Here is a 26760-nt window from a genome sequence, read left to right on the forward strand (position 1 = left end):
GAGAGGGATGTTTATTTGAACCTCTCTCAGAAGCTATTAATAATTGTTTAGTCTGAGAACATTTCTGGAGAACTGTTTGAATCAGGCCTTGCCTCACCCCCTGTGCTGCTGGGTACGAGGATTTGGGGCATTTTTGGGTTTTTTTTTAGTTGGGTTGAACTTCTTTCCCTGTAATTCAAGAGCAGGTACAGGCACAGAGCCTCCCCTGGCTCCTCAGCACTCCGTGGCCATGCAGGGACTGCTCATCCTTCAGCAGGAGGGATTCTCCTCCTGTCTCCAGGCCCTAGGGGGCCACTCCATCAGAGAGAAAAATGGGTTAATTCAGGGGAAAAAAATAACCTAGATGGGGCAAAACGTGGGGATAGGAACCAGTGGGATCTGGATGGGAAGTGGAGACCTCAGTAGTAATCAAACACTTAAAGGATTTCTAACACAATCAGGATATGGCTGGGGGCTCTCCTGTCCTCTGCTCTGGTGCCCAGGACTGGGGGTTCCCCCAAGCCTCCTGGCACCCATCTGTTGCTATACTGGTATTTAATTCCAATACCCATCAGCACCAGCTCAGCAGCCCCAGCTTCCTGAGCAGAGAGAACACTCAGGAATTCCAATTCCCCTGATATTACAGACACCCCACACCTCCAGAGTGGGATGGACATTCTCCTTGCCTGGACACCCTGGCTCAGCCAGCCTTTCTGGAGAACATCACAGAAAAGGTGCAAGTTCCTCCAAACAGGATCTGCCTCCCCCTCACAGTGACTCCCTCTGGCTTCTCCTCCCAAAAACAAGGTGCAGCCTCAGTGTTGTTTGGGATTGGAGGCATAAATGGAGTTGGGAGGAAAAGTTTGAGACTTTCACAGCCTCTAAAGCAAAGATCCAGGAGGGGAAAAGCTGATAAAGATTTATTCCAGCAAAATACGTGAAATAAAAGACAAAATTGAACAGAGCTGCATTGCTGGACCTCCCATTTTTGGTTAATGAGCTGCTTCTTGGTAGAAAAGACTGGAGACAGATGCTGCCTCTTGTTGACATTTTTCCTTCCTCTGACAGATGTTTGGGATATTTAACCCCAGCAGCTGTGATTGTTGTTGATATTACAGGCAATTTGTTGCTTATATGCGGTTTATAAAAATGCTGCACACACCACTCTCCATCTGTTCCGCAGCCTCATGAGAAACATCCCAGGGCTGCTCCTCCTGGATCAGGGCAGCTTGGAAAGCGCCTCTGGAAGGGGAAATCAGCCACCTCGAGCCCTTTTCTCCAGTTACAACCCCCCCTGTGTTTGTTTTTTCACATCCATGGGATGAGCAGGAGCTCTGCTCCTCCCTGGCTTGGGGAATTCTCTCCCCACCACCATGGTGGCCATGCTACCAGTGGTGGCCACCAGCAGCTGCTCCCTCCACCATCCCAGGGTGCTCCAAGCCCTGTCCAGGCTGGCCTTGGACACCTCCAGGGATCCAGGGCAGCCACAGTGTGGGATCTCAGCATCTCAGTCCTGAGGTGCCGAGCCACCGAGAGCACCCTTGGGGGGCTCGGGAGTCCTGGAATGTTCCAGAAGTGTCTGGTGGCTGGACTTTGATCCCACACAGGAGACGACACCTGTATGAGGATAGGAGGGTTTCACCGGGGTGAATGGTGAAGGGATTGGTTAATTAGAGGGTGAGACACAGGGTTTAGGATTTCTGTACAGGGGGGTTTGGAGAAGTAAGATGGAGGAATTGGGGCGTGTCCTGTCCTCCTTCTTCTTCTTCTTCTCCTCCATCTTCTGTGGTGATGGTGGCACTTTAGGATTGGTCATTACTAAAAGTGCACCGGGCAATAAGAATAAAAAGGATTGGGGAAAAATGATAAATATTGTACACGTAACCATGGGTATAAAGATAGGTGACTGTCCGGAGGGCAGCACAGTGTGCTCATGGCTGGCTGCTGAGCAGAGCTCTGTCGGGCCGAGAGAAAATCTTTTAGATAAAAATTAATAAACACAGAGACCGAAAGAAGAACTGAAGCCTCTTCTCGTCCTTCGATACGCGGCTGCCCCAAGGCCACTCCGGGCCCTTCCAGGCCCTTCAAACAGCCGAAAACCGGACACCTCAGCTGCTCTGGGAAGCTGTGCCAGGGCCTGCCCACCCTCCCAGCCAGGAATTCCTGCCCAATATCCCACCCAGCCCCGGCAGTTTGAAGCCATTCCCTGTGTCCTGTCCCTCCATCCTTTGTCCTCAGTCCCCCTCCAGCTCTCCCCTTTAGGAACTGCAAGGGGCTCTGAGCTCTCTCTGGAACCTTCTCTTCACCATGCCCTGAAGGAGGGCAAGGGAGGAGAGCAAATGTGAGAACCCAGCTCATCACCCCACCTCAAGTCCCACTGGGTGTTTTATCCTTGACTTTATACAATCAAAATTTAAAAAAAATAATTTAAAAAAAGTAAGTTAAATCATGCAACTCCCCATTCTTATTTTGAGTTTGAGTCACTGGGGGCAGAGCAAGGATTGACTTAAGAGCTGCAGCTGCCTGGACCTGCTGTGACAATGATCCTGCAGAGGACATGTCCCAGAAACAATGTCCCCATGGCAATGTCCCCACAGACCCTCACCTGTCACCATCATATTTTTTTCCTGAAAAATCCCTTTGCCAAGATTTCTTCTCCTGGGAAGCTGAGAAGCTTCAGAGAAAAATGACAACAATAATGATCTGATTCGCTTCTCCTGTGTTTTGCTGCTTTGGAATGTGTTTGGAGATTGTTTACCAACTGGTCATTGTTTGATTGGTTTCATGTGAATTGTTTTGACTTAATGACCAAACATGATTCAACTGTGTCGAGGCTCTGGAAAGAGTAGTGAGTTTTTCATTATTATCTTTTTAGCCTTCTGTCTGTATCCTTTCTGTATTCTTTAGTATAGTTTAGTAATGTTTTAGGAGATTAATATGATATAATATGATATGATATAATATAATATAATATAATATCATATGATGTGATATAATATAATATGATGTAATATAATATGATATAATATAATATAATATAATATAATATAATATAATATAATATAATATAATCAATGAAATTAGAATAACATTAATATATTAAATAATATTATTATAGTTATATATAATATTATATAACAATACTATATTATAATAATATATAATATGATATATAACAAGATTAAAATAATATTAGTAAGTATTGATATTAATATAAATTATATAAAAATATAATTATATATATAATTTTTATATGATCTATATAAAATTATATAAAATATATTCATATGATAAAATAATAAATTATCCTTCTTAGAAGGATGGAATCAGATTCATAATTTCCTTCCTGCCACAAGAAACCACGACAATACCACTACCACCAACCAACCACCAGCATCACACCACCAGGTCCAGGCACTCTCTGCCCAAGAGGAGCAGAGCTTTGCTCTGAAGACAGACAAGCCCTCTGTGGCCAAGCAGACCCAAATCCCGGCGCTCCCCTGTCTGGGGTGACTCACCCAGGTTGTGGCTCTGTCCCGGTGTCCCCGGGCGCTGCAGCCGCGCCGCTCGCTCCCGCAGCCCTGAGCCAAAGAGCAGCCCCAGGCTGGCGTCGTCAAAGCAGGCCAGGCTGGGCACCACGGTCAGCCAGTTGAGGAAGCTCAGGTTCCCGCTGATGATCAGGAGCACCTGCGTGGGGAACAAGGAGGCAGAGAGCGTTGGGTGTCCCGAAATGTCAGCCAAAACGTGTGGTGGGGGATTGGAGCATCCCAGCGAGGAGATCCCGGGATGGCAAAGCCGTCCTGAGCCCAGCCCTAATGGGATCCGGGGGTAAAATGGGAGCTCTGCCTCTGCCTGTGCTTCCAGCCAGGGCACAGAGTGACTAACTTCCCAAAGTGACACAATTTCCAGTGACTTGATTTCCATAGTGACTTGATTTCTAAAGTGACTCGATTTCCAAAGTGATTCAATTTCCTCAGTGACTTGATTTCCAAAGTGCCTTGATTTCCAAAGTGACTTGATTTCCAAAGAGACTTAATTTCCACAGTACCTAGATTTCCACAGTGACTTGATTTCCAAAGTACCTTGGGTCCAAAGTGACTTAATTCCAAAGTGACTTGATTTCCATAGTGATTTGATTTCCACAGTGCCTCCATTTCCAAAGTGCCTCCATTTCCAAAGTGCCTCCATTTCCAAAATCCAATTCCAAAATTGATTTCCACAATACATTGATTTCCAAAATTACTTGATTTCCACAGTACCTTGATTTCCAAAGTGCCTCGATTTCCAAAGTGCCTTGATTTCCCATGGGAATCACCCACTTTCTGCTTATTCCAAGGGATCCGTGACAGCAACGCTCCTGAAACCCTTCAGGAGGAAACCTTGGAACTTCTAATTAAAGAGCAGCATTAAATATAGAAGTGTGCATTTTAAGAGGCGTTATTTTGTTTTAATTTTAGCTTTTATTGGCTGTTTAGGAGAATATCTTGCATGTGGTCTCCCAAAATACCACTCCACAGTATGAACATCAAGAACTCAGGGACAGTTTCAACCTGAGGACTTTCAGCCACTGTTCTGTTGAAAAAAATCCATGTTTTCTCATTAAAAATGACAACAAATAAATGCTAAGAATGTGTGATTTCATATTTTATATGATTGGCACCATGGTTTCTGACATGGTGATTTGCAAGTTACAAGTTTTAAAACCCCAGCAGGACTCTTCAGAAAGTCACAGATTGTTAAAAAAAAGGAGAGCTCTGACCAATCACAGCAAGGAACAAAAATCCTAACTATTATTTAGTTAAAAAACTAATAATTTTTGCTGAGTTGGATAATTATGAGGGGAGAAAAAAAGCGATTTCTATCTGAATTCCAGACACATGTTGGGTCCTGGAAGGGAACATGTTACAGCTGAGGTTTGGGGCTTGCTCTGTGACCTGAATGTGATTTAGCTCGATGCATATTAATCAGCCTGGCTCCATTATCACACCTCTCACACTGCTCCTGTTCCGAGGTGATTTTGCCTCGTGCAGTTGCAGTGGTGTTGAGAAAATCCTTCTGTGCTTTGCCACCTCTGGTTCCCAGCTCTGCAGGAGCCCCTGGGTGGTCCATGGGAGGGTTTTTTTTTTTTCAGGAGTGATTCACCTCTCTTTATTGCTTGGAAGTCAGGAGCAGCAGCTCTTATTTCCAGCAGCCCTGAAAAAATCAGGGGATTCAAAAATAACACGAGTTTGGCGTTCTCTGGGCTGGGGTGGAACTGCGGAGCCGACACATTTTTAATTTCAGTGCTTCTGGCTGAGGCTCGGAGCTCACACCAGCTCCTGCTCACCCAGGGCTGATGGAACCATGGACCCCTTGGATCTGCAAGGATAAACCTTAAAGGAATTCCTGCTGCAAAGCCAAAAATTGGGATTTGTCAAACGTGCTGCGGGGTGGTGTCCCAGCTTCGTGGCCATTGAGAGTGAGTTTTATGTTATTTCATCATCATCATCATCATCATCATGGAATGGTTTGGGTGGGATGGACATGTCCATGGCACCAAAGGTGAAGCTGAACCCTGGTGTCCCCCAGGATCCCACAGGAGCAGCACCTCCCAGGATTTAGGGATCCACTGCCATCCAAACCCCAGCAGGCAGCACGTGTGTCTCCCCAAATCCTGCCTTTCCTCTGCTGCTCCCTCAGAGCAGAACTGTGCTGGCTGCAGTTGGGATGTTCAGTTTAGGATGGATTCCCCAAATCCTGCCTTTCCTCTGCTGCTCCCTCAGAGCAGAACTGTGCTGGCTGCAGTTGGGATGTTCAGTTTAGGATGGATTCCCCAAATCCTGCCTTTCCATGTGCTGCTCCCTCAGAGCAGAACTGTGCTGGCTGCAGTTGGGATGTTCAGTTTAGGATGGATTCCCCAAATCCTGCCTTTCCTCTACATTTTCCCTGTGCTGCTCCCTCAGAGCAGAACTGTGCTGGCTGCAGTTGGGATGTTCACTTTAGGGTGGATTCCCCAAATCCTGCCTTTCCTCTACATTTTCCATGTGCTGCTCCCTCAGAGCAGAACTCTGCTGGCTGCAGTTGGGATGTTCAGTTTAGGATGGATTCCCCAAATCCTGCCTTTCCTCTGCTGCTCCCTCAGAGCAGAACTGTGCTGGCTCCGGTTGGGATGCTCACTTTAGGATGGATTCCCCAAATCCTACCTTTCCTCTACATTTTCCATGTGCTGCTCTCTCAGAGCAGAACTGTGCTGGCTCCAGCTGGGATGCTCACTTTAGGATGGATTCCTCTTTCAGATCCCCGCTGGAAGAGCACAGGGAGCTCCCCTGATCCTTCATCAGAGGGAGAATTCATCCATCCACACTTCCCCCAGCAATCCCAGCCTCTGGCTCACATCACCTGGACTTTTCCATGCTCCAAAACCACCACCAAACCCAGCTGGATCTCCAGACCTCCATCCTCATCCATCCTCAGCCTTGATTTGTGCTCCCGGAGCGTCCTCTCCTTGCTGGACAATATTGAAACTCCCAATTACCCCAACCAGATGGGATCAACCCCTGTGGTGATTGGGAGAAATTTTTTATTAAAGCCCAGTATTAATCATGGTAATTGGGGAGGAACTTTGAGGTTATAAAACTACAGCATGTCTAATGAGCGAGCTCCTTCTAGGAGGAACTGAGGGTTTTAATCTAATAATGTCACTTTTATGGATTATGACTGGAGTTTTATGAAGTGTGATATGAAATACAGTGGATTCATGGCTCTCGCTGGATTAATTTGGAAAAGTAGTTTTCCTGGTTCTAGGCCCAAAACCAATTATTGCTCCCATTTCTGTCCCCTGCCCCGTTACCAAACCCCTCTGTCAGAAAATGGGCACCTCCAGCCGTAACTTTTTTACAGGTTGGGCTTCTTTGTTTGGCTGGGGTTTGATTTTTTCGGTTTTTTTTTGAAATCCCACATTGTTACAAAACATCCAGTAGGCAGAGGAAGCTCATATTCCATGGCACAGCCTGGATATGTGTCCAGGAGGGACAAAAACAAGCTGGAAACGCTTAAATACAGGTGAAGGCTATCTGGAGCTTGTCCACATGGTGGGGACAGGATCACCTCACTGGGGCTCCTTGATTCTGAGCCATTGGCACAGAAAAGCCAAAACTGGGATGTGTGGAGGGATTATAAATCATTTAAAGGGAGAAAGGAAACCTCAAGAACCATCCAGTCCTTCCTGGTGCCCCTAAGTAGAGTCTAAAAGTCAAAGTAGAGTCTCTGACTGCACTGGAGTATATCTGTTAAACTGTTCCTAGAAAAATACTCATGTTTTTAGTTTTCCCCAAAAATTTATCATAGCACAGACAAAAACATTCCCATGTAGGGAGGCACAGACTGCACCTGGAAAAGTGTCCATGGATGTTTTTTAAGTTTTTAAGGAGCTGTGGGATGCAGCACCTCGGGAACAGCCAGGACACATCCATGGCAAAGAAAACCCTGGGGGAAACCACATGGATGGCAAGAGGGGCTGGGGGATTGTCCCTGCGACCCCCCTGGGGTGGGCGTTCTTTGGAATCATGGAATTATTGAGGTTGAATCATGGAATCACTGAGGTTGGGATCATGGAATTATTGAGGTTGGGATCATGGAGTCATTGAGATTGGAATAATGGAATTATTGAGGTTGGGATCATGGAATCACTGAGATTGAATAATGGAATCACTGAGATTGAATCATGGAATCACTGAGGTTGCAATCATGGAATTATTGAGGTTGGGATCATGGAATTACTGAGGTTGGGATCATGGAATCACTGAGATTGAATAATGGAATCACTGAGATTGAATCATGGAATCACTGAGGTTGGGATCATGGAATTATTGAGGTTGAATCATGGAGTCATTGAGATTGGAATCATGGAATTATTGAGGTTGGAATCATGGGATTATTGAGGTTGGAATAATGGAATCACTGAGGTTGGAAGCATGGAATTATTAAGGTTGAATCATGGAATCACTGAGGTTAGAATCATGGAATCACTGAGATTGGAATAATGGAATCATTGAGGTTGGAATCATGGAATCATTGAAATTGGAATCAGAATTATTGAGGTTGGAATAATGGAATCACTGAGATTGGAATCATGGAATTATTGAGGTTGAATTGTGGAATCACTGAGGTTGGAATAATGGAATCACTGATTCTTGGGTCACTGAGTCCAGCTGTTCCCCCACCACAGCCAAGGCCACCACTGACCCCAAGTGTCCCCAAGTGCCACATCCACAGGGCTTTGAAATCCCTCCTGGCATGGGGGTTCCACCCTGGACAGCCCTTTCCATAAAGGAATTCCTCCCTGATTTCCAGCCATGTGCAAACCCAAACACAAAGCTGAGGGTCACTCACTCCAGCCATGAAATGAGGGCTCTTTAACTCCAGACAGCAGCCAGGACGAGGAATCCCACAATCCCACCCCAGGCATTCCCAGCACCTTGTCCTTCCCAAAAGGCTCCAGGCACGCAGGTTTGGGAGAGTGGGAGCAGCCCTCAGCTCCTTTCCCACCAGCTGCAGGATCAAGGAGCAGCTCTGGACTTGGTGGAACCACAAACACCATTTTCATTTGCCATTTGTGCCTCAGAGTCAGGATTATCCCCTAATACCAGCACACAGGAACAGAAGGATTCAGGAAAAGCATTTTCCAGGCCTGTAGGAATAATGCTGGTTTGAGGTTTAATTACAGCCTGGAATGGGCTGTCAATAGGCACCAATCAATAACTCAGTTACACAGAACTCCCCTGTAATTAATGCTGGATGGTTATTGAGTGATCAGTAATAAAGTGGAACACCACCAAGAGGAGAAAGTGAAAGCCTTTCCCAGAATATCCTCCTCCCTACTAATTAGGACATTTCTAGGAGATATGTGGGTTCAAAATTCCCTCTGTGAGAAATGATGTGAATTAAACCCTGCTCTCAAATCCTGGATCAGCCCAAAGTCACATGGAACTGTTTATATTCCTTGATTGAAGGAATGCTAAAACACTTCTGGCAAAAATGCTTCTATTCCCTTTCACCATCCAGGCACTGCAGGCTCCTTTGAAAATCACTTTTTCTGCAATATTCAGAGGTATTTAACAATTGCCAAAGTCAGAGCAAACCCAACATTGTGGGAAGGAGAGAAGGAGAACACATCAGAAAAAATCTATTCTGACAGTGAACATCATCTCTAGTCCAGGTCTTGGTAAAATTTGGATGAAATTGGTATTAAAGACAGAGTATGGGGAAAACAATGTTCCTGGAAATAAATATTGATGGGAATGCTGAGCATGGCCAATGTCAGACAGCCCTGGCACAGGGAAAAGGGATCTGTGTCACAATCCCCTTCCAAAAGAATTCAAATCCAAGGTTTTGGTTTCACCAATTCACAAATGGAGACATCTGCAACAGCTGGACTGGGACTCTGCTCCCCAAATCCAAGCCCAGCACGGATTCAAACCCATCTCTGCCTTCTCAAGCTAAAAGGAAAGGACGTGACCACATCCGCAGGCCCGCGGAAAACGCAAGGAGAAAGTCCAGGATGTCACATCTGATCAGCCTGACACCAGCCTGGAAAGCACTGGTGGCTTCCCTGATTTGGATCTTTCTGCAGCCCCTTTCCTTGCCTCGTTAAATCCATAATTTTGGGTAACTTTAAGCTCTCAGCAACATCTGCAGTGAAATATTTAACTTGGGTTGGCTACTCGGTGTCACTGGAAGCCAAGGCTGGGGGAGGGAGTTCCCAGCTCTGGGATGACCTGGATTTTTCCAGCAAACCAAGAGCACATTTTGGGGGGGAACACACGGAGCTGATCCCCTGGTCCCTGAGCCTGTGGGCTCCTGAGAGCCCAGCAGAAATGGGAAACAGTTGTGGCTGAAAACACCCCAGGAAAACCCAGCCCGGTGCTGTGTTTGGGGCTGGGCAGCATTTGATTTTAATAAAGCCAGGCTGCAAAAGCCTGGAGGATGAAAAAAAAAAAGAGTGAAGAACTGGATGTAAAAATTTTATGGAAATGCTAAAAAGAAAAGAGGAGAAATGTGAAGGAAGGGCAGAGCAGCCACTGTGCCTTGGCACCTCCATCAGTGCCTCCGCAGCAAGGCTCTGCCCCAAATCCTCCCCTCAGCTCTGCTGGAAATGGCTTCAAACTGGGATAAATATGGAATCAAGGAATATCCTGAGTTGGGAGGCACCCACAGGGATCACTGAGGTCCTTGGAGAGGATCTGCCACAGGTTCCCAGAGCTGCTGTGGCTGCTCCATCCCTGGGACAGGGGAGATGTCCCACCCATGGCAGGGGTTGGGAATGGCCACTGAGGTCCCTTCCAGCCCAAACCACTCCAGGATTCTGGGATTCTAAGCCCAGCTCCTGGTTGTAACCATGCAGCTCACTGACACATTTAAATTTTATTAAATTTTGTTAAATTTTCTGAGGTCAAAAGAAGAAAAAGCAGGGAAAATAAGCGTTTTCCCATTTTTCCTTCCATCCCAGATGGCAGCTTAGCAATCCCTGAGCTGTCAGAGGTGGGGACTAAATAAATAGCAAATGAAATGTACCCTGGGCAAAACCAGAGATGCTTAAGAAAACACAAAATGTGTTAAAAATCACATTTTTATGCTGCCATCTGCAGCAGTTTCTTTTCAGCCTTACTCATAATTCCAATTACAATGGGAGCGAGGTGTAAATGATGAAATAATTCTTTAAAAAATAGATTTTTCAGCTCTTTCCTCCCCTGAGCAGTTGGTTCCATGTGGGACAAAACGATGCTGGGATGGAGGCAGGGAGGATCATGAGAGATGGGGATGCTCGTTGCTCCAGCCCTGCTGGGGATGGCTTTTATTTTATTTATATGGATTTATTTACTTGTAGGAATCTGAAAGAAACCTCCAACACAGGGATTGATGGAGTCTGTTCAGCCCTAGAGAAGGCAAAAGAAGCCCAAATTCTGCTTTTGGCTCTGCAGAGGAAGACAAGGTGCTGCAAAGGGATGGGATTTAACAAACCTGGAGCCATCTATCCCTGCACTAATGGCAAAGGAGGATTTCAGGGCTGCCTGAAGAGCCTGGCTGCTCGTGGGGGCTCTGAAGACCCCAGCCCTGAGGAGATGAGGGCAGTGGGTATTTCCTGGTGGCCTCATCCTGCTTTTCCCAGCCCATGGATTTGGCCCGTGGCAGACGGGATCACATGAGCTGTGCATCCCTGAGGATGCTGAGGAGGAAGCAGAAAATGCCACCCACTTGCAAGGTCACAGCTGCAAGATCCCCACTCAGGCTGCTGCACTGATGGCTTACATATGAGAGGAACCCTTGGAAGAGGAATGAGAATATCCCAGGCTGGATATTCCCCCTCACTAAATGAGCCTTGCTTGGTCGTATCCTATGCAAGCTGTTCCAGCTCCAGAGCTCAGTCCCCAAGGGGACTGGGTGCCAGAAGCCAGCTCGCTCTCAGACCAAGGCCGCGGGTCAGCCCCTAGCAAGCAGGGAATATTCAGCTCTTAGTGATCAGGCAGCTCTTGTGATTTCAGCTTTGCTTGCTAGGCAGCTTTTCCCTTGGCCTAAGGCTCCAGCAGACGGTAGAGAGAGGAGAAGCAGAAGACGCTGGCTGTTCCACGAGTATGGCTTTATTGTAGGGTCCGTGAAGGGTCTCAGCTCTTCTTCTTCCGAGTTAGTAGGGGTACAGTGTGCTACTTTTATACCCTTGGCCTGGATCCAATCCTGACCAATGGCAAAGGTGTTAGGGTGACCATAAGTGACCAATGGTAGGGTTTAACACAATATTGCCTTACATGGCTATAGGGATAAGGTACAAGGCGGATGTCCCTGGAGACAGGAAACTTCTTTGCCGCTGTGTCAGCATTCTATTCTCCAAGGGGCCCTGGCTAAACCTGAGGGGTTTACTACACCTCACCAGAGGGGGAACGCTGCCCTGCCAACACCCAGGGGCTGCTGGGCTGCTCTCGGGGAGAGCTGCTCCCCTGGAATCCTGGCCTCGAGGCTTTCCAGCCCCAAGGAATCCGCAGCAGAGGATGAAATGCAGCTGCCTGTCTGCGAGGAAGTTGCTGCTCCCCACAGTGACTCATCCCACAAACCCCAAGGGCGTCCATCCCCATCAGCCACGGGGCTCGCTTTCAAGGGCTGCTCATTATTCACCCACAAACTGGGTTTGTCAACACAGGGGAAGAGCAAAAAATCCATCATTGCCTCATCCTGTGAGTCCAACAGCCTCATCCAGCAGCGGGGAGAAGGAGCCAGGTGCCAGAGTGACACTGGGACAGAGATGGGAGTGAGACACCAGTGCCAGGCACTGCCTGGTGCTGCTGGAGGAGCACTGGGAAGGGATTGATAAGAAGGAGCAAGGATCTGAATGCTCCCAGGCTGCTGAGCTGGGAAAAGAGGCAGAAAACTCTGGGGGAAAAATGCAAGGAGCTGGGAAAAGATACAAAGAACTGGGGAGAAAATTGCAGGGAGTTGGGAGAAATGAGGGGAGCCAGGAAAAGATGCAGGGACCTGGGGAAAGATGCAGGGAGCTGGGGAAATATGCAGGGGGGTGGGGAAATGCAGGGAGCTGGGAAAAGATGTAAAAAACTGAGGGAAAAAAATTCAGGGATCTGGGAAAAATGAGGGGACCAGGAAAAGATGCAGGGACCTGGGGAAAGATGCAGGGACCTGGGGAAAGATGCAGGGACCTGGGGAAAGATGCAGAGAACTGGGGGGGGAAATGCAGGGAGCTGGGAAAAGATGTAAAAAACTGAGGGAAAAAAATGCAGGGAGCTGGGAAAAATGAGGGGACCAGGAAAAGATGCAAGGAGCTGGGAAAAGATGCAGAAATCTTGTCTGTCCCAGTTTTCCTGCACCATCCCCACGGTGCTCAGAGCTTTGGCAATGTGTGCACGGCCAGTGCCAGGTCAGGACGTGGATCAGGAGCAGGCAGAGATACCTGGGGAGGTGAGAGTGGACCTGCCCAGGTGTCCTGGGTGGATTCTGCAGGGGGAACCTGCTCAGCAGCCCTGGAAGGCCCTGTTGGGTGGGCATCTCCATCCTGGACCTTCAGGCCACGGACTTGGTATGGAGAGTTTCTGTCTGGCTTTGGAGCTTAATTCCTCCTGACAGTGAGGGAGGTTTCTGCAAACCAAACTGTTTGGGAGCCCAAATCCCTGCCAAAGGCAGGGCTGGGAGCAGCATGGGCTGGGAGCAGCAATGCCAGAGCTGCAGAATTCCCTGCTGGAGCACAGGCTGTGCCACAAGGCGTTCCTGTCCCACCTGGAAATGCCAGAGCTGTGAGCAGTGAGACAGCACAGAGGGAAGGGAAAGGAGCAGCAAATGACAGCTCTGGGCAGGATTCACCAGGGCAGCCCAGGGAGGGGTCCCCAGCCCTCCCAGCTGTGGTCACTGCTGCTCCTTTCTGGCGCCTTGTGGTGGCAGCACCGCTGTCACCATGCTGGTGACATCGGGCACTGCCACCAGGGAACACAACGGGGACTGGCAGGGGGGCAGTGAGAGCCTTTGGAACCCACCCAGAGGTGTCTCCTGGTCCTGAAGACCCTCCTATCCTGGACAGGGAATGGTTTGGGAGGGTGGATGAGGGAATTGTGACACTGGAACTTCTCCAGTGCAGGGGCACCATGGACTTTGCCAGCTCAGGATGGCAGGAGAGGGACAGGAACAGCAGCACAGTGACACAGAGATGGGTCCTGAAAACCCTCCTGGTTTTGGCCTTGTCCTGGACAGGGAAGGGTCTGGAAGCATTGATGAGGGAATTGTGACACTGACACCTCTTCAGTGCAGGATCACCACAGGTTTTACAACTCAGGATGGCAGGAGAGGGACAGGAACAGCAGCACAGTGACACAAGAGATGGGTCCTGAAAACCCTCCTGGTTTTGGCCTTGTCCTGGACAGGGAAGGGTCTGGAAGCATTGATGAGGGAATTGTGACACTGACACCTCTCCAGGGCAGGATCACCACAGGTTTTACAACTCAGGATGGCAGGAGAACAGCAGCAGAGTGACACAGAGATGGCACCTGAGCCCCACCAGCCACTCACCTGCAGGCACCTGAGCTTTGGGACATGGTGAACCCCTGGTTTGGGACACACCACCCCATCACAGAAACCCCTCCAGGCCCTCATACACAATCACTGCTCCCCACTTGCCCACATTTGCAATAAAAGTACAATTTACAATAAAAGCACAGGTTCTTGGCTGGCACACACTCAGAAACTGCTGTGAGGGAGGAGAAGCACCAGGAGAAGCAGCAGAACCACAAGAACATCCCTGGAACAACTTCCAGCCAGGACATCTCCAGCACAGAGTGGCCAAGGGCAGCCCTGGAAGCCACACAAGGACTCTTATCACAGCAGTGGCTGCGTGTGGAGTATTTCATTTGGCACCCTCTGGAGCCCTCATAATCTTTTCCTTTATGATTAATATTAAACAAGTCATATTCCTTATGGAATTTCCTAACCCTGTCTGTTTATATTTTTCTCTACATCAGAGTTAATATTTTAAGATCACCCCTCTCTTTTTTTTTTTCTCTTTTATTTCATGTTCATCTGTTTTTCCTCATTTTATAAATCAGGTTTCTTGTTTAGTAGCCATGACAACATCTGCCTGTGGTGGTTACACCACAGCCTGGGGCTTTTTATTTTCTTTTCTCCCCCAAAGCTGCCTAAGAATAAAAAAAAAAAAAAAAAAAAATCCTTTAAATAAATAAAAGCATAAAATGAAAGGGGCAAGTTGGGAAGAGCCTCCTCCTCCTTTCCCTCCAATGACCCACTTCAACAAGACTTCCCAGCATGGTGGGTGAGGACTCATTTGGCTTTAATCCTGCAAAGTCTTATCCACTTAGTTCACTTCAATGGGAATACTCGGAGCACATCGAGTCAGGCACATATGAAAGTCTTTAAAACCTTGAGGTCTGGGCCTGAGAGGCACAGAAATGAAAAGCTGGAGCTGCATTTTCCTTCTGGGCGTTGAGCTCTGCACAAGAGCACAAGGGTTGGGGTGGGATGGGGTGGGATGGGGATGTGCTGCTCCCAGGGGGAGCGTGGGGTCACTTCCAGGAGATGCTGGAGTTCAACGTCATCTTCTCAGCATGGACCACCATGAATCCGGCCACCACAGCCACCCCATGGCTTTGGCACCTCCCTCCTCTGGATTCCCAAAAAATCCAGCGGCTCCTGGAGGCAGCAGGACCCACCTTGACGCCCCTATTCCAATGAAACCCTGTCAGGACTACCTGGAGATCAGGCACAGGAATCCCAAAGCAAAGCAGCATCACATCACCAAATGCATTCCTAAGATCTAGGGAATATTAAGAAATGCATTTTTCCCCTAAATTCAGTCTTTCAGGATGCTGGGAACCAGGAGCTTAGAGGGAATTCAGTACAGCACAGCCACGCCATGGCTTTGGGTGCCAAAGGGGGTGGAATTAACCCCCCAGCTACTGAACCAGTGTCTTAGAGGGAATTCAGGCTTTTGGAAAAACAGGAGGGAGTTCTCCCACAAATGGCCATGGAGCTGTGGCTCTGTGCTTGCCCACGGAAAGCCACCACTCAAACTCCATGGGCTGCTTCACCCAGGGCACCAGGAGACGGCCAGGAACGCTGAGAGCAGCCCTGGATGCAGAGGAGCAAGGAGGAAGGGAAAGGCCAGGGGCTGAACGAAGCAGATGAACCTTGCAAGCAGCAGGACCTCGGGGAGCCCTGGGACACGGTGTCCAGATGTTCGAGGTCGCTGTAACCTGACTCCGAGAAGGAAGAGGATGTGTTCCTCCAAACTCCCCCCGGTGCCTTAATTCACTGCAGCCTGCCTGAGCCTGCCTGTGGTGATCACAGGTGGGGCTTCACACTGACCAGAAACGTGGAGCTGGCGGCAAAAGACTCCGATCCTTTCAGCTTTGGCTGCCAGGATGGTTGAGGAGCAGATTTCCATGGAAATATCTCCTTTTCCTGGCTTTCAGGGCCAGAGGAAATCCCTCCAGCAGGGATTCTGCAGCACCAAGGACCCTCTCACTGATGGCCACCAGCACCTGAGACTGCCCACAGGGCTTTGCTGCTGATCCCTTCCTGCCTGGGTGGTGGAGAAGGGGAATTGGGAAGGAACACAACATTTTGAAGCTCCAGTTTTTATCTGTGGTCACATTTTTTTTCCACATAACCCCAGGAAAATGATCTCTCCATCTTCAGGACCTCACTGTCCCTGCAATGTTGGCTTTCCAGCACCATCCCTCTGGCCCTGGAACCTCAGAGGTGGAGCTGCTTGGGGTGCATTGGGTTCCAGGGTGCCCACTCACCCCTTTCCCTTGGCTCTGCTCCCTCTGAGGTTTCTGGCTGCAGGGATGATCCGTGTTGAAGGGGAGAACTGGCAGATTTGCCCCAGAGGGATTTCTGTGGGGATTACAGCTGCTTTTCAAGGGCTGCCTATGGAATAAATGACATTAATGATGCCATAAACACGATCCCTGTCTCTCCCACTCCCCACTCCTGCCATTCCCAACCCCATCCAAACAATCAATGCAATCTGATTTGGTTTTCCAGAGGAAATTTTGAAATTTCTGTTGACTGAGGGATCCTGAGCTTTTTATTCCTCCTGCATTTCAGAGGAGCTGGCAGCTTCTCTGAGGGTGACACTGATGTAGAACCTGGTCCAGTGGGAGGTGTCCCTGCCCAAAATGAGCTTTAAGGTCCTTTCCAACCCAAACCACTCCAGGATTCTACTGAATACCTGTCCCTTTCTGCTTCTTTGCTCACAAAGTGCAGGGAATCCATCCATCAGCCATCACTGCCACACCACACTGGCCAAAATTTGGGACAAAACATTCCCAAACTGCTCTCCTGGTGCATTTCTCTCCCAGACTTCCTCAGCTTTTCCAAAACTGGCCTGATCTGAGATTTCTCCCTGCTTCCAAGTTCTCCTGCCCGGAGCAGGGTGTAAATTCAAAGAGCCCCTTCTGTCCCTGAGCAGCTCCACGTGTGGACACCAAGGCCAGACCAAGCCCACGTGGTTCCTGCAGAGCTTAACCCGGCCCCAGAGGGAGTTTCACGTGTGGAAAAAGTGACTCAGGAACGTGGAGAAAGCAGCTCCTGGCAGAGATGGAATTAAAATCCAAGAGGAAAGCAGGAGAGGTGAGACCTCGTGCTGCAAACACCTGCCTGGATCGAGGTGTTCTGGGGCTCAGCTCAGGGTCTGGAGCAGCAGCAGAAATCCAGGATGCCCTGCACAATGTCAGCATAAATCATGGGATCTTTTCCATGGATCAATCAAAACCATGGAAGGGTTTGGGTTGGAATGAACCTCAAAGCTCATTTCCAGCCCCTTTCCATGGGCAGGGACACCTTCCACTGTCCCAGGCTGCTCCAAGCCCTGTCCAACCTGGCCTGGGACACTTCCAGGGATGGGAGGCCACAACCTGCTGGGAAATGTTGTTCCCAGCAAAAGGTAAAGTGAGATTGGGGTTTGCAAACAATTCTCCAGGGAAGGGTCAGCACTGCCCACAGCCCAGCATCTCCATCCCACAGCCAGGGCAGCACCAAACAAACCCCAGCTGCTCCAGAAGGATCCTGAGTCACAGCTCCAAAATTCCCAGTTTTTATAGATAATGGAAGCCATGAGTGACACAGGTTTCCAAGAGGATCCTGCACTCCTCCCTGAGTCACAGCTCCCAAATTCCCAGTTTTTATAGGAAGATGAAAGCCATGAGTGACACAGGTTTCCTGCCATTTCTGGCTGTTGCATCAGCATGGAGATAAGAGCCCTGCTGGAGCTGGGGCAGGGGATGGTGCAGCTGTGTAAACTGCGTGTGGGCTGGAGCATCCCAGGGCTGCAGCCTCATCCCAACACTGCCAAAGCAAAATCCAACCTCTCTGGGGGCTGCAGCCTCATCCCAGCACTGCCAGAGCAAAATCCAACATCTCTGGGGGCTGCAGCCTCATCCCAGCACTGCCAAAGCAAAATCCAACCTCTCTGGGGGCTGCAGGCTTATCCCAACATTGCCAAAACAAAGCCAAACCTCTCTGGGGGCTGCAGCCTCATCCCAACACTGCCAGAGCAAAATCAAACATCTCTGGGGGCTGCAGCCTCATCCCAGCACTGCCAAAGCAAAGTCAAACATCTCTGGGGGCTGCAGCCTCATCCCAGCACTGCCAGAGCAAAACCAAACCTCTCTGGGGGCTGCAGGCTCATCCCAACACTGCCAAAGCAAAATCAAACATCTCTGGGGGCTGCAGCCTCATCCCAACACTGCCAGAGCAAAATCAAACATCTCTGGGGGCTGCAGGCTTATCCCAGCACTGCCAAAGCAAAACCAAACCTCTCTGGGGGCAGTGGTGTTTCACAGCAACATTGAACCCACAACAGGCCAAGGAGTTCTGCTCATCAAAGCAGGAGAAGGGAAAATCCATCTTCACCTCCGTCCCTGAGCAGCCCAGACACCGAGATCCATCGCTCTGAAATGGGGTGGGGTTTGTTTGAATGGCTTTAATTAAAGCTGGCCAGTCATTGTGTGGGGGAAACTGGGGAAAGTGACACCTCTGTCTGGGCAGGGTTTCACACACAAAAGCACACACTCATTTAACTTGACAGCACAGAAGTGATTGGAATATGCAAATTGTTAAAAAACCCCCTCAGCTGACCCTGTCACAGGGAGGCTGTGGCTGCTCCATCCCTGGAAGTGTCCAAGACCAGGTTTGGAGCAGCCTGGCACAGTGGAAGGTGTTGGGGTTGGAACTGGATGGGCTCTAAAGTCCCTTCCACCCCAAATCATTGCAGGAAATCCATGCCAGGAACCCACAGAAAGAGAATAATCAAAACTGCCCTGACAGCCAGAGATCCCAGGGGAAGCTGAGGGAGCAGGGATGGGAAGAAGCCCCTTTGCAGCCAGGAAAGTCACTTTACCAGCAGCAAAATCCTCCCCTGGCTCCAAGAACACCACACCAAAGGCACCATCCCACTGCAGCCCCTTGCACGCCCGGAATGGGCACATTTTGTCTTCACACATCCATCTCTGACACCAATAAATGATTTTCTTCATAATAAATGTATTAAAAACCCTCTTTAAAAGGAGTTTCTCATCTGCCATCTGTTTCCAGTTAGGCTGTTCTGATTTCATCTTCTTTTTATTTTTTTTTTGAAATGGAATAGAAAACATTATTTAAAGGCCCTGTCATCTTGCTGGTGGGAGGAGAGATCCCAAATCCCAAATCCCAACATGTCCCCCTGCAGAACAGCAAAGGCTTGGTGGGAGCCAAGAGCTGGGAAACTGCAAAGGAACCAGTTCAGATAAGGACTAAGGGACAGAAAATGGGATTAAATTTGGAAAACCTTCACCATCTCTTCAAAAGAAATTTTTGAAGAGAAAATTCAAGAAATTCAAAAGAAATTCAAGATATTCAAAATTCAAAATTCAAGAAATTCAAAAGAAATTCACAGATATTTAAAGATATTTGACACATTTCAGTGGGCGCAGGAACGGGTTGTGATGGTTTCACACCTAAACATAAATAAATAATTATCCCTGGAAATATGGTGCCAGAACACGGCGAAGATCATGTCATGGACACCGGGAGCATCTCTGCTGTGCAGCTGCACTGGATCTCACCAGACAGAAATGTTTTATGCCCTCACTCACATGTGCAACACCTCCTTTATCTCCCAGCCTGGGGCTGAATCCTGATCCCATCTGGGAGATGCAGATGTTGGAAGCCCCAGCTTGGATCATTTCAGCATCCTCAGCATCCATTTCCCCCATCCTGCCCCAGCACCTGCAAATTCTGCTGCAGGACAAGAGGCTCTGGAGCACGGAGGGATTCTGAAAATCAGGGGCCAAATCCAGACAGGGAGAAAAGCCAAGCACCCTGAGGTGCCCCAGAGCCCAGAGGTGAAGCCTCCCTGCAGCCACATCATTCCAGGAGCTCCTGGGGTGGGGAGAGCAGCACAGAGAGCGGCACCTGAGAGCCCCTGGACAGCTCTAACATGGCCAAAACACCAGGACTGGGTGAGTTCCCAGCCCATTCCAGCAAATCTTGCAATTTACGGATGCAGCTGGTGATTCTGGAGTCAGTGCTCAGCAATATTCCCAAGGATGGCACAGAGGTGGCACCAAACTGTGCCACCAGCACTGGGCACAGTTCAGACACGTGGCAGCTTCCAGAATTCTGGAATTCATCCCTGGATGGCCAAGAAGCTCCTGCTGGCCCCAGGAGCTTTTGGAGCTCCAAACCCAGGAGCTCCAGTGAATGAAAACCAACCCTGACCTTCCTGCTGCATTTTCCCAGCCATGGCAGCACTGCCCACCCTGGGGTCTCCTGGGTGTGCTGGTGTTCACAGGGGTCCCAGGACGAGGGAAGAGATGAGGATCTGACTCCATGTTTAGAAGACTTGATGTATTATTTTATGATATATATTATATTAAAACTACACTAAAAGAATAGAAGAAAGGATTTCATCAGAAGACTGGCTAAGAATAGAAAAAGAAATGATAACAAAGGTTTGTGACTGACCAGACACAGAGCTGGGCTGTGATTGGCCATTAATTAGAAACAACCACAGGAGACCAATCCCAGATGCACCTGTTGCATTCCACAGCAGCAGATAATCAATGTTTGCATTTTGTTCCTGAGGCCTCTCAGCTTCTCAGGAGGAAAACTCCTAAGGAAAGGATTTTTCAGAAAATATCATGGCTACACCTGTGCAAGTCTGATTCCATGGCTGGGCATCCAAACTCCTCTCAGGTTCAGCAGCAGAGCCAGGAGCAGCAGCAAAGCTGAGCAGTTTGCAGGCACTGCAAACCCTGCTCCATGGCAAAGCAGCTCCTCCTGAGCCCAGCACAGGCACAGACACAGAACCCCACCCTCCAAAGCCCAAGCAGGGCTGTGGGATGCCCCCCAAGCCCCCGTGGTGCCAGCAGGATGAGGGGTGGCTGCTGCTGCAGTCACTGCTGCTCCCCTCTCCAATTAATCAAGTTCCCGTACTGATTAACAGCGTGATTCATGGCTCTCGTTAGGAGCCTTCTGGAACAAACAAGGCTGTATTTCAAGGCCACTGGCTTAATGGTTAAAATAAATACCTTCCAAATTTCTATTTTCAAGTAGCTGAACCTTTTCCACCTTTACAACTAATTCAGACTTCCTTCAAATTATTTTTCTAAGTAATATAACAATTTGTTTTTCATTAGAGCTTGTCAAAGCCGGACTTGGGTTTATTTTGAGAGAAACCAGCGCTCTCCAGAAACTGTTTAGTACAATCTGAATGACGCCCAAAGGGGTTATTGCAGCCACAATCAAAATAGAGTTTACAGCACTGGCTTGGGGTGACACTTTATTTAATGATTTCAAAAAAAAAAAAAAAAAAAAAAAAAAGAAAAAGAGAAGAGAAAAAAAACCCCAGTGCCCCGAATCAGGAGCTAATTAAATGCACTCCTATGGCTCCCAGGGAGTGTTTCTCAGTGCCTCTGACTACTGCAGAATGCAAGGACTTAACTTGTTGCTAACTAATCCCAGAGCCCATTATGGGAGCAGTGTTATTTACTGGTTTGGGGTGGTATGTGCTTCTATTCCCGTGTCTGGCACAGCAGATCCTATCGAGCTGGATGTGAAATCAAATATCAGAGTGATTAAACAGTTTGGGTTCTGCCTGCTTAACTCACAACGTTTCTTGTTGGGGGGTGCAGAGCTCAGGCTTTAATTTAAGGGGGCTTAAATGTAACAGAAAATCTGCACTCTAAGTGCTTTGATTTCACATTCCTGCTGTTTGGCTGAGGGGAAAGCTGAGCTGGAGCAGCGCCAGGGCGAGGGAGGGGATGTGGATGCAGGAGGGCCTGAGGGGCAGGGACAGCCCAGGCACCCTCACCTGCACCAGGATGGGTGCACAGGGCTGGGATCCACCTCCATAATCCCAGCCCGAGCTCCAGCATCCCCAATGAACCTCGGAATCTCTCTGCCTGCACCTTCCATCTCACACCCCACCAGATTCAAAAATCCAAAGAGGATTTTTGAACAGCGGCACTGCAAAACTCCTTTCCACAGGCCCGTTCCTGCAGCCCTGCTCTGTTCATTTTCCTGGGACTCTCTGTTTGTTGTTCCTTTCTAAACCACAACAAAACCAACACGATTTGGACTTTGGGGAAGGCTGAATTTCCTCTGTTCTGGCAGGGGAGCCCAGCCCAGCCCAGGCAGTGACACCCACCCAGAGCTGCTGGGCTGGGGGACCACGCTCCCCAGCATCCTTGGGGAGTTATAAAAAAGCAGGAAAGGGATTTTTTTACAAGGATATGAAGCAACAGAACAAGGGGGAATGGATTTAAACTGAAAGAAAATAGATTTACAGTGGATATCAGGAAGAAATTAATCCCTGTGAGGGTGCTGAGGTCCTGGTACAGGGTGCCCAGAGCAGCTGTGGCTGCCCCTGGATCCCTGGCCAGGTTGAATGGGGCTTGGGGCACCCTGGAACAGTGGAAGGGGTGGCACTGGATGGGCTTTAAGGAATTTTCCAACCCAAACCATTCTGGGATTGTGTGAAGTGCAGAACAACTCCTGAATTTTCTGGCTGCTCCCTCCTCCACTGCACTGGGCTTTATTCTCACACACAAGAACACCAGCACTCTGCACCCACGCAGGAAAACACCTCCTCCAGCAGTGCCCGTGCCCGTGGGTGCCCAATTAAAGCCCCAACGAGGGCCCTGATGCTCCTGGCACGAGCCTGGCACCGGGGTCACCCCTCTAATCCTGCTGGAGACACCCCTGATTTACACCAGCCTGGCCACGAGCGCAAAGCCAGCCCGGCTCTGACAAGTGAAAACAAACACTGGATTCAGACACTTTCTGCAGGGACGGGGGGGCTGCTTAATTTCTGTTCCCTCTCTCCAGGCTGCTGCTGTGACCTCTGCTACCTCCTAAGTCAGCAACACAATCTCTTGCAGCTGTGGCACTGCAGCAGCCTGATTTAATTTGAGTGTGTGTGTGGCTGCAGGGGCAGCTCATCCCTCCAGCATCTCGTGGCGAGGCAGAGGCAGCGCTGGGACAACGGGGGGCTCGGTGCTCCCCTCCCAAAGAAAAAGAGGGGGGAAACCTCCACTTGGCCTCCCCTGCCTTCCTGGAGAGATGGGAACAAAATCAACCAGAGGGAAACGTCCTTTTCCATCAAAATTTTTAAGAGGTTGGGGTTTGGCCAAGCCAAGGAGGAAAAAAAAAAAAAACCCGCCAGAAAATATCTGTTCAACAACTGTTTTCTGCTTGAAAAGAAAAAAAAAATAGGAGGAAAATGACTTTGCTGCTGCTGTCCTGCCCATGGGCAGCTCCCAGGGGCTGCCTGTCCCTGGTGCAGTGCCCAGCTGGGCAAGGGTGGTGCTGGCAGCTGTTTTCCATAACAGAGCTGGAGATTTCTGCCACATCCCCCTCAGGGTCCCTCTCCCAGCAGGTCCCTCTGTCCCTCTCCAGCTCCCAAAGTCCCCCAGTGCTCCTGGGCTGGATTCTGCCTCCTCTGGGGGCTCCTCTGCAGGGCTCTGAACCTTGAGGGGCTTTGGAGCTTTCACCTCTGCCTTCTGCAGGGCTGCAACTGTGCCTGGCCCCTGGCACTGCCACCCCACTGCCATCCCTGTGCTCCTGGCACTGCCACCCCACTGTCATCCCTGTGCCCCTGGCACTGCCACCCTACTGCCATCCCTGTGCTCCTGGCATTGTCACCCCACTGCCATCTCTGTGCTCCTGGCACTGCCATCCCTGTGCTCCTGGCACTGCCACCCCACTGCCATCCCTGTGCTCCTGGCACTGCCACCCCACTGTCATCCCTGTGCCCCTGGCACTGCCACCCTACTGCCATCCCTGTGCTCCTGGCATTGTCACCCCACTGCCATCTCTGTGCTCCTGGCACTGCCATCCCTGTGCTCCTGGCACTGCCACCCCACTGCCATCCCTGTGCTCCTGGCATTGTCACCCCCTGTGCTCCTGGCACTGTCACCTCTCTGCTCCTGGCACTGCCATCCCTGTGCTCTGGAATTGTCACCCCTCTGCTCCTGTCATTGTCACCTCTGTGCTCCTGTACTGTCACCCCTGTGCTCCTGCATTGTAACCCATGTTCCGCTGTCACTGTCACCCCTGTGCTTCTGGAATTTTTACCCCTCTGCCCCTGTCATTGTCACCCCTGTGCCCCGGTATTGCCATCCCTGTACCCCTGGCACTGTCACCCCTGTGCCCCTGGCACTGTCACCCCTGTGCTCCTGGCATTGTCACCTCTCTGCCCTTGGCATTGTCACCTCTGTGCTCTGGAATTGTCACCCCTCTGCTCCTGGCATTGTTAGCCCTGTACCCCTGGCACTACCATCCCTGTGCCCCTGACATTGTCACCTCTCTGCCTCTGACATTGTCACCTCTCTGCCCCTGACATTGTCACCTCTCTGCCCCTGGCATTGTCAGCTCTCTGTCCCTGGCACTGTCCCCCCTGTACCCCTGGCATTGTCACCCTGTGCTCTGGATGGCTCCTGCTGAAAGCCACCCCAGGACTGCCTCGGTGGGAGCAGGGAGAGCCTCCACCATCCTCCTCAGGATGTGGAGATGTTCCTCAGCCCAGCCCCTCCAGGATCTGGAGATGTTCCTCAGCCCAGCCCCTCCAGGATCTGCAGACGTTCCCCAGCCCCTCCAGGATCTGGAGACGTTCCCCAGCCCCTCCAGGAGCTCTGTCCTGGTGTGGGACCATGGGCTGAGCCCATGCAGGACCCTGCAGTGTGACCCCCATGCTGGGGGACACGCCAGGAGCCCCCAGGGGCCAGGCAGGGACCCAGCCTGCACAGATCCATCACATCCAAAGGGACCTGAAAGCTTCAAACCCTCCCCACGTTCCCAACTCCCCTGACTGGGCCCTTCTGGCTCTGACTGGGAATCAAGCAGTGCCCCTGCCTTTCCAACAGCACCACTCTGCACTTTCCATGCTATTCATTCATTTATGGAATTCACCTTTCTGATCCTGAAGCTCCTTCCCCACCTGGCACTGCCAAATCCACCCTGGCCCCTGCCCAGCCCCACTGCCAGCTCTGAGGGGCAAGGTGGCTTTTTCCTGCCTCTTTTTCTGGCTTCCCTCTCGCTTCCCCTCATCAGCTCCTCTGCCAAGCTGTGTGATTTTACTGCCTGCCCTTCCAAGGAGCCAAGAAATACGTTTGGTGTGAGCTGGGAGTTGGACAGCGTGAAAAACACACGGATCCAGGGCTGGGGGAGGCAGATCCAGGGTTTGAGGAGGGAGATTCAGGGTCTGAGGAGGGAAATCGAGGGTTTGAGGAGGGAGATCCAAGATTTGAGGAGGCAGATCCAGGGTTTGAAGAAGCAGATCGAGGGTTGGAGGAGATTCAGGGTTGGAGAAAGGAGATCCAGAGTTTGAGGAGGCAGACTGGGGTTTTGAAGAGGCAAATCCAGGATTTGGGGAGGCAGATCCAGGATCTGAGGAGGCAGATCCAGGGTTTGAAGAGGCAGATCCAAGGTTTGAGGAGGCAGATACAGAGTTTTGGAGGAGGCAGTTCCAGGGTTTGAGAAGATCCAGGGTTTGAGGAGGGAGATCCAGGTTTGAGGAGGGAGATCCAAGGTTTTGGAGGAGGCAGCTCCAGGGAGCACTGAAATCCCCACCAAGCTGAAGGATTTGCCTTCCCCAACAGCCCTTCCAACCTCCCACACCCCACAGACTCCTCAGGGAATGGGCAGGCTCTGCCCTGGTGCATCTACAGAACCAGGAATAAAAGTCCAAACCTCACCTGGGGTCTCCAAGACCCTCCAAGATATCTTTTGCTCCCCTCCAGGTAATGACAGCTGTGTTTTCAATTTGATTTCTCCTGAATATCGGGGTGTTTCAGATCCAGGTGTGCATTTCTCAGCCCACACCCCACCTCAGCTACAAACACCACCCAATCACGGAATTGTTAAGGCTGAAAAAGCTCTTTAGCATCATCAAATCCACCCATCAACCACCACATTCATCATTAACCATGTCCTGAAGTGTCACATCCCCGTTTTCTGAACACTCCCAGGGATAATTCATTCCTGGCAGACACAGCTGGCAGCAGTGCCCAGGAGCTCCATGGGAATGGTGGGGTTTGGCAAAGGGAACGTGGCAAAAGCCCCAGGGCTGAGGGGCAGGAAAGCACAGCAGGAGGGACCATTCCTGGCCAGGAGCAGCAGCAGCAGCACCGAGCCCTGCATGGATCTGCTGGGAATGGGCTCATCCCAAGGCTCCCTGTGGCCCTTCCAGGAGGGAAATGAGGTGCTGGCAGCACTGTGGTGTCCATCAAAGCCACCCTAAATCCCAAAATCCCACCCCAAATCCCACCAAACACAAACCCCAACAGGAATTGAACCGACTGTGCACGTCCAGGATGGGAACAAGGTGGAGCTTCCAGCTCCCTTGGGATAACTCCAGGCTGGAATCCCAACCCCACAGGAATGCCCTGGTGGACACACAATCCATGCTCAGGCTGCTGAGCGCCTCCTCTCTGATGTTTCCACCCTCTCTAAGCTTTTTTCCTTACAAACGTGAAGCAGGCAAGAAGAATAAGTTCACACTTGGAAAAAAACCCCACTTTCCTCTTTTAAAGCCCAACGTTTTTTGGGTTCCTGACAAAGCAATATTCTCCAGGCCAGTTGGAATCTGGAAAAATACACTCAACTCAAGCTCGCCACCATGACTCCAATAACAATTATAAAATGTCCAATAAAACTTGTCTGTAATGTCAATTCAAATCTTGAAAAGCAGAATTAAGTGGTATATCAACATTAAACTTTATTGCTTCCTTTGCAGAGCACAAGGATTGTCAATAA

The 26760-nt window shown here is 49.9% G+C and overlaps 1 protein-coding gene across 2 annotated transcripts in view; it reads right to left on the bottom strand.

Moving 5' to 3' along the window:
• LMF1 (lipase maturation factor 1) overlaps positions 1 to 26760 on the bottom strand; it is a 148958-nt gene that overhangs the window by 21050 nt on the left and 101148 nt on the right. For both annotated transcript variants that reach the window (XM_074552638.1, XM_074552639.1), the window contains one exon: positions 3498 to 3666. In XM_074552638.1, the coding sequence (XP_074408739.1) occupies positions 3498 to 3666 (169 nt within the window). The remainder of the gene's footprint in view (positions 1 to 3497; positions 3667 to 26760) is intronic.

This window comes from Zonotrichia albicollis, chromosome 16 (genome assembly GCF_047830755.1).
Source record: "Zonotrichia albicollis isolate bZonAlb1 chromosome 16, bZonAlb1.hap1, whole genome shotgun sequence".
In the NCBI taxonomy this organism is placed as follows: Eukaryota; Metazoa; Chordata; class Aves; order Passeriformes; family Passerellidae; genus Zonotrichia; species Zonotrichia albicollis.